This window comes from Varroa destructor, unplaced genomic scaffold, assembly GCF_002443255.2.
Source record: "Varroa destructor unplaced genomic scaffold, Vdes_3.0 BEIS01000002.1, whole genome shotgun sequence".
In the NCBI taxonomy this organism is placed as follows: Eukaryota; Metazoa; Arthropoda; class Arachnida; order Mesostigmata; family Varroidae; genus Varroa; species Varroa destructor.
The window spans coordinates 47,906,281-47,913,757 of NW_019211455.1; the positions used below are offsets into that span (position 1 = coordinate 47,906,281).

General features: G+C 40.6%; 2 protein-coding genes across 2 annotated transcripts in view; both read left to right on the top strand.

Moving 5' to 3' along the window:
* The window catches only part of LOC111245308 (uncharacterized), a 7,529-nt gene extending 4,121 nt beyond the window's left edge, over positions 1-3,408 (top strand). Inside the window, exon 2 of the mRNA XM_022793495.2 lies at positions 211-3,408. Within this exon, the coding sequence (XP_022649230.1) occupies positions 211-2,010 (1,800 nt within the window). The 3' untranslated portion in view covers positions 2,011-3,408. The remainder of the gene's footprint in view (positions 1-210) is intronic.
* Positions 1-6,686, top strand: part of LOC111245310 (uncharacterized) — a 39,897-nt gene extending 33,211 nt beyond the window's left edge. The window contains exons 4-7 of the mRNA XM_086978549.1: positions 4,302-4,409; positions 4,994-5,080; positions 5,405-5,512; positions 5,962-6,686. Coding sequence (XP_086834675.1) covers positions 4,302-4,409; positions 4,994-5,080; positions 5,405-5,512; positions 5,962-6,111 — 453 coding nt within the window. The 3' untranslated portion in view covers positions 6,112-6,686. The remainder of the gene's footprint in view (positions 1-4,301; positions 4,410-4,993; positions 5,081-5,404; positions 5,513-5,961) is intronic.
* The last annotated feature ends 791 nt before the right edge of the window (positions 6,687-7,477 follow it).

Sequence of the window (7,477 nt, forward strand, 5' to 3'; positions counted from 1 at the left end):
TATATATATATGTTCAGAACAAACAACGTATTTGCAGAACGCTATTCCCTTCTGCAATTATGCCTAATGCTCGAAAACATAGTTTAAATGTATATGAAGGCTCTCCCTTCTTGACCCGTAATAGTTGCCCTTGGGTATCACCAGTCCCAATATAAATACCAAGGATGACAAGTTGACTTACTTTGATCTTTCTGCATGTTGTTATATTAGATCATCATTCCAGAAAATGAATTGGAAAGTAACCGTCGCTGGAAGCTATATCGAGTTGTCTTTATGGTGACGGCTCTCGGCAGTGAACGACGAAACGTAATCTTAAGTGCGCTACTTCAATATCTGATGCATATTCACAAAAATGAAATTCAAAGCTGGATTTACGACGAAGCCGCAACTGCTTTGCGTTTGAAATATGAGTTTGCCGAAGTTACGGCCCAGGCTCGGGTAACTCCGATGAGTATTGCCGTCCAACGTTTTGCTCCAAAAGATTGTCTGTTAGGTGACCGGTTAATGTTGTCATTCGACGAACAATGCATTCGTCGAACGGTATCGGAACTTCTGTATGGAAGTTACAGTGCAATACTCGAAGGCAATTTTGATCTGGCAATCTTTCCGTACGTCAAATCGAAAGAAGATTTTGGATTGGTAACAACCATGCCGGAAGTTAATTTATACGACATGATCAAATTTTCAGCATATACACCCAATGAACTTATGCCGCAAAGTTTAGATGTGCAGCAAGAGCTCATGTATCTTGAGCATTATCCGAACGTTATCGAGAAAGGAAACTCGTATCGGCTCTGGTATCAGTTCAAATCAGTTGGCCTGCCGAAGATGTATTGTTATGTACACATGTTCTCTGATCTGACGGAATCACCGAAAGGCTTTACTCGAGCAGAGGTCGCTTGCGTAGCTATTGAAAGGCTCCTATGCAGTCGAGAATCAGCCGATGCTGGCTTTGAGTTTTCTGCATCAACGAAGGTGTATGGTATATCCCTTGCAATAGCGGGGTTTAACGATAAATTTCCTAGATTTTTTAACGAAATTGTCACCCTAATTTCTGACTTTAAAATTACCGCCGAACTGTTTCAGGAATGTCATGAGGCTGTCTTGGACAGTTACAAACTTCGAAGTAGCAACGCAGCATATGCTGAGAATGTGTTCGCGCAGATTTACGATGGCCAATTAGATCTCCGAGAGTGTCGCTCGGCCGCTGAAGTCATCGAGCTTAACTCGGTACAATGCCTTTTCGCTGACATGCGAAAATCTAACTACATCGAATGTTTTGTTTACGGCAACGCCACTGCTCAGGACGCCATATCACTCGCGCGTATACTAAAAACAATGACAAGTACGGATCCTGTGAAACGACCAGAACCTTACCGCTTAAAACAGGAAAGATTAGTCAACGAATATCGTTCTGCGGCAGATAACAATGAAGACGGTTACGCCACGACGATATTGTACTATCATCAAAGTTCTGAAGATCATAACGGCGCCGAGGTGTTCATCGATATTCTGGTCCATCTTCTCGAACGACAATTGCATCTTCATGAAGGCTCATCGTGCTTCTTGCCGAGGTCTTGCGGTGGTGAAGCTACAGGATTTACGCTGGAGATCACGGGCCGGGCTGACACCATCACGAAGACAGTCGCAGCCATCGAGAAAACTATTCAGAAGACAGCTACCTTATTGGGGGAATGCAGCCAACTCGACTTGCTTATTAAGTTCGCTAAGGCTGACCTTCGGAGGCGAAGAGGCGTCGCCCGACAGCACGTTAGTGGTTTAACGTCCCACTGTCAAATATATCATATCGAAGGTTATCAAGAAACGATGACTAACGAAGCTAATGCACTTTTTGAAGAAATTCGTGAGCAACGCTTCCGCTTCGGAGCGTCGACATTTTATGGGGAGTTTCTTCAGGCTCTGGAAACAGAGGATTTTCGAGCATGGCTTCGCGAAACCCTGGACACTGGATGGCTTAGAAAACCTTTATGTCGAATACAGGTTCAGTAATAGTATTAAACCGATAACGACTAGTATTCTCATATTATCGCAATGTCAATCAATTAGAAAACAAAACAACTAGAAACTTCAACCACCTCCAAAGTCATGCATTCACATAGATTGATGGGTTCATTATAAGGGTCATTGTGGACAGAGTTGGCCCCCTCATTATACGCTAGATTTGGTAGATGTTTTGAATGTATTAGAATAGGTCTTGAGGTCGACCATCACGAACCAACGTTCAAAATTCGAAGACAAAGTGTCAACGATGTAATAAGTTGTATTGCTAGTTTACCTTGATGTTGTGTACGTTGACCGTGTAACTTGGTTATCCAGCAGGCTCTATGGGCTAGTAAACGAATTATAATAATATGAAATGTATAGCCCAAACGCCAGCTAACCACATAATATTTAATAGGAGAGAGACCTTCCAGAGATGGGGTGATTAAAGACTTTTGAAAAACCATATCCAGATGCGTTATGCGTATCCAGAACTGCTAAGTTAACGGGAATTACAGTGGAAGAAAAAGTACCGAACATAAATAACCGATTAGCTGTTTCGTATCGGAAACGAATGTTCAAAATCTAATTTCGTACGCGCGTTATAACTGGTTTTTCAAAAAAATAAGTTAAATTAACTCGAAGGTGTTTGAGACCTCGAACTAACAAATTTTCTCGCTTGAGAAAATATCATTCACACTATACACAAGTTCCCGATCGTATTAGACAATAAACGAATGATTAAGTTTTCATGGCGCGCAGTATCCTATTGGTGCCGAACGAGTCAATATTATTAGATCTGTTAAAGCCCTGTTATTAACTGAGTGTTGTGCTAACGATTCTGCAGTAGATGTTGCTATTTATTATTGACGATGACGATTTGCTTTAATAAAAATTGCCTAAAAAATAAAAGTGCTCCTCTTATATCTTGTTGTGAGAAGTATTGATAAGACTTCGACAGATCCCTTTTCGCATAGACGATCACTTATATGTGCTAGAGTTGCAAAATTTCGAAGGCAAAAGCTTTATTAATGCTTTCCTTCAAGCCACCACGGACGTAAGATGCCCATTGAATACAAGCCAATTTGCGATCCAAACTTCGTAACCGTATGCGATAGACGTTGGTCCAAGTTACCAGTCTGCTGGCGTCTAGCTGGCACGCACTGGGTGCGTCAGCAGCAAACCCGGCTTCGGCCTCTGCGAAGGCGAGGACATTGTTCGCGTTTGGGAAAGGCCATGGGGATAGATGAGGTGAGGTGATTGCTATGACAACGGATTCACACACGAAGCCTCGTCGGTAAACGGTACCTACTGGACACAGCGACATGACCACGACGATTTACATTCTGTGTTTATAGAATCTGAATGGAACTGTTTGTGCTCTGGGGCTAACGCCGACAGCTTTATGGCTGATAAAAGTAAAACTGAGAAAAATAAAGTCAAGAAAGTTGGCCTCATACTTACAGGAACTCCAAAATTGGTAAGTTGAATTGGAAAATGCTTCTTGTATACTAGCCGTGTGCAAAACGTATACACGTGTGTGTATGTGGATGTCTGTGTAAGATGCCTCGTTTAAGTACGAGTCTACGCTCGTGTCTGTAGTAACGTGTATTTGATAGTTTTTAGCGTGTAATAAAGGAAGCTATGCATATATTGCTCTTTAATTTCAGCAATCAGTGAAAAACAACAGCGGGCTTTCTTACAAAGGTAGAAGATTGTAAAGAGTGTTGATCTTTACGTGTGGCAAGCTGAGACCATCTCTGGCTTTTGTAGTGTGGTCGGGAAACTGGTCGTAGAAAAAGCCACTTATATCACAGGTTGCGTTTAAATAACCGCATAATATATCTATACACAGAAATCGTTAGAGATAGCCTGGATACCATTCATTTTAGACACATGGACTAATTTAATTCTCAGTTGGGTATTCAAGTGACTGAAGAAAGATTCATCAACAATAGGTAAGCTACTTTCGTAGAGAAACTACCAGACGGTAAACGTCATATCGGATTCGCGGCCGAAGTGTGCCTACATAACTCTAAATGTCTAGCACTGGCAAAAGCAATGGAACGAGCATACGTGTAATATTATTTTTCTCGTTATAGTGTTATTTGCCTCGTTCACTAGCAGGGACTAGGCAAATCCTTTTCAAGGACCTTAATTCACACGATTCATCTAACTGGATGGGAGCAACATACAGTAATAGATATTAACTACGCGCCTATGCTATCTTTAATTACACAGCTCTATTTTTTTCCAGAATAATCCAGGCTATTTTTCTTGTCCGCCAAATCTGCGTCTAGGTAGTTGTCTATGAAAAGGATGAGCAGGAGTTGACTTCCTCGCCGAAACGACGCTACCGAAAGAGGACGATGCCGATTCGGGGCCTTTACAGAAACAGCGATCTTAAGGTCAGAAAACAACTCGAGTTACTTCCTCTCTAGAGAAGCACGCTGATGCAGCTCCTAACTAACCAATCAAGTCAAATGCGGTCAGCCCTGAGGTCTATTATTAGGGCCATCGAATAGTAGGAACATCATAATGGGAAACCAAAGATAAGAAACTAGCTGATGATAGGTGTATATATATATATATTGACTCGTACATACATGTGTTATCTAATCTAAAGTAATTACGAATGCATTATTATTGCAGCTTAATATGATTGCTGATACAGCGTCGCGTTTCTCATATCAAATATTGTATCAAAATTTGCGAAGACCCTATCGTAATGCTATCTAGATTACGTGTCAGACCAGAACAGTATCCGTTTTTATGTAAAAAAAAAACAACGTAATCCCTTTAGAACGGGCATCTCCGAATTCTAGACCTCTGCAATGTAACAAAAAAAAAAAAAGAGCTTCGATGATCAGTGGTAAGCGAAAAGTCCACTTCCGCCTAGACAAACCTGAAAATTTGATATCAATTTTACCTAAAATTAGCAAATCTCTAGAAAATCTAACTCATTATTTAATCTATGATAATGTTATTGTAGTTAATTTCTGCCGAGTTGTGTAAAAGGCATGCGATTCTAGGTCATCTGGCAATACTCCAAATGGAGAAACTTCTTGCGATTGTACAGGTATGCTACCAGGTAGGAGGTTAGCTAGTGCGTTATAGTCGTAACGATCGTGCAATAATTACGTAATCGTATGAAAATTTCACTTCACCCATTATTATCCCATAAAACTTCCCAGATGTAAAAATTATCAAAATACTTTCGCGGTACTTAGTATCGATGAACTTAAATTTGATTCAATTTGTAACCGCTAGGGTAAAGTAATAAGGTAGCATTGATCGATCACAAAAAGCATACTAACATATATCTATTATTTTAAGTCAGTCGTATGTCAACCAGTACAAGCACAACTTTACAAATCATTCATAATCTGTGTAACTTTTAAAGGAGACCCGAAACGGGGCCTCTGTTGCTGACTCGATCCGAACGGCGACCCAAAGGTACACACTGGACCCTGACGAAGATTTAAATGTATTAGATGACAAAACTCTTCAGGTACGTAAAGTGTAGCAGTACTATCTGTTGCCGCGGCGTAAGTTTCGCGGCGGACCATGTCTTCTACCTACGTCCTATTGCTTCCTACGGACGTCTATTGTTTACTGTAGGTAGGGCTAATGATAAAATGCCTCTGGCTAATTATCTGAATAGCGTATGGTCGTTCAACGTCGATAGCCAATAAACGAACGCAGCGTACATATATCTCTATATCGAAATAGATGCAGTTTAGACACAACGCGCGGCGATATTATTTGTCATGATGACGATGTTAAGCCTAAAATCGGAGCCTTCATCATATACGAAGCACAAATTTTCTTCCGAACTCTTTAACTATCTTCAATTTCCTCTCGCGGAATGCGTATTATTATCAGGGAGCTCGTGTCACTTGTTGCTCTGGCATCGCTCGAGTGAACCGATGTATTTAATGATGGCCGACTACGTTCTAGGTGAAGAAACAATTAATGGCGGAGAGCTTCGAGCAAGCCGCGTTGAAGCCTGGTGATCCCGGTTTCACGTACAATATTGAAGTGGATTTTAATACGTTTGAAACGTCTGCGGATTGGGACAATGACAGTGATGAAGTCGTGGATTTCTAACTGGTACTAATGTAATATCGCAATGATAATGATTATTATAATACGCTTTCAATAAAAACACATAGTTTATGATATTGTAAAGTAACCGTCGTAGCCCACTCGATCGCCTGAGCATATCTGAAACAAACATTTTGTCAAAACGAGAACGTAGAAAAGCACGGCTAATTAGGTACGACAAGAAGTCATTCGTCCACAATACTTCGAGCGCTGCCCATAAGGTTCACGGGAACACCTTGCTCGCCCGTTCTACTGGATGTCCTCCCTGTATAGATTACGTAAATTTAGCTCTCTAAATTTTAGTAAATTTAGAATAAAGCTCTGCGTAAACTTAATTCGTCTAACAATAAAAAAGCGCTTTATGAGATTTGCACTTTAACTTTGCACAAATACACGTATATTTGGCAGCTGCAAGAGGGTAATGCATGGGCAAACATTTATTTCTTGTGAGCTTCTAAGTTTTCTAAGACAAGAAAGTGTTAGAACACTTTTAGGAAGATTAGTTTGCCTTATTTAGGTAGGATGCTCTGTTTGAAGGACGTTACGATAATTCCATTAATAAAATTAACTCACGCGAATCTGTACTTTTTATGGTAAAACATCAAAAAATACTGTTAACTATAACTTTAACCAATTTTTGTAGATCTGTGTGCTCACATTAAGATGAAGTTTAGCGATCACTTGTGCACTTAAGTCTTCAGTTGCAACGGCGGAACGGAACATGACACTACCAATTTTCAAATTATAAGCAGAAGTTCCAGTTCCTAATTTCCGTGTTTTTCTGCTGCACAGAAAATGCCAATTTTTTTTACTACTTTAGCAATAAATCATTGTTTTACACATCCCACGTTATGATTTACGACTTTCTGCCATACCTCCACCAATGGTATATGCTGCCCTTTTAGAAAGTAGCGAGTTTAATCTCGGAAAAGATTCCTAACTAAGTCTTGAGCTGATCCCAGGGAACAGAAGAAGACCACATTCGTAAATGGGCACAAAATTCACGGCATAAAAAGAAGAATGCAACAGAACTTCTCATTTGAATTCCAGAAGCACAGATTTGATGATGAGTACCGTGTGTGGCCACGCGGTGTCTTAGGGTAAGATGATTTGACCTCATTAGAAGACCCCCAGCTCTTTCTTTAAATAGCCTACTTGGCCCGATGCAATGGGGTCAGATAAAAGTGCCTGGTTAAGTGTCTGGTTCGTAGGAAACAATTTCCTGTAAATCAGGTCCTCGCAGTCCCGTCAAACGAGAAGCATAACCTTTTTGAATGCAGGTTTGATTGTATACTAGGCCTTGTCTCCTTTCCTGAAGCCACCCATCCGATACCTGGCTCACGCTGACCTACAGATGCTTTTTCTTATA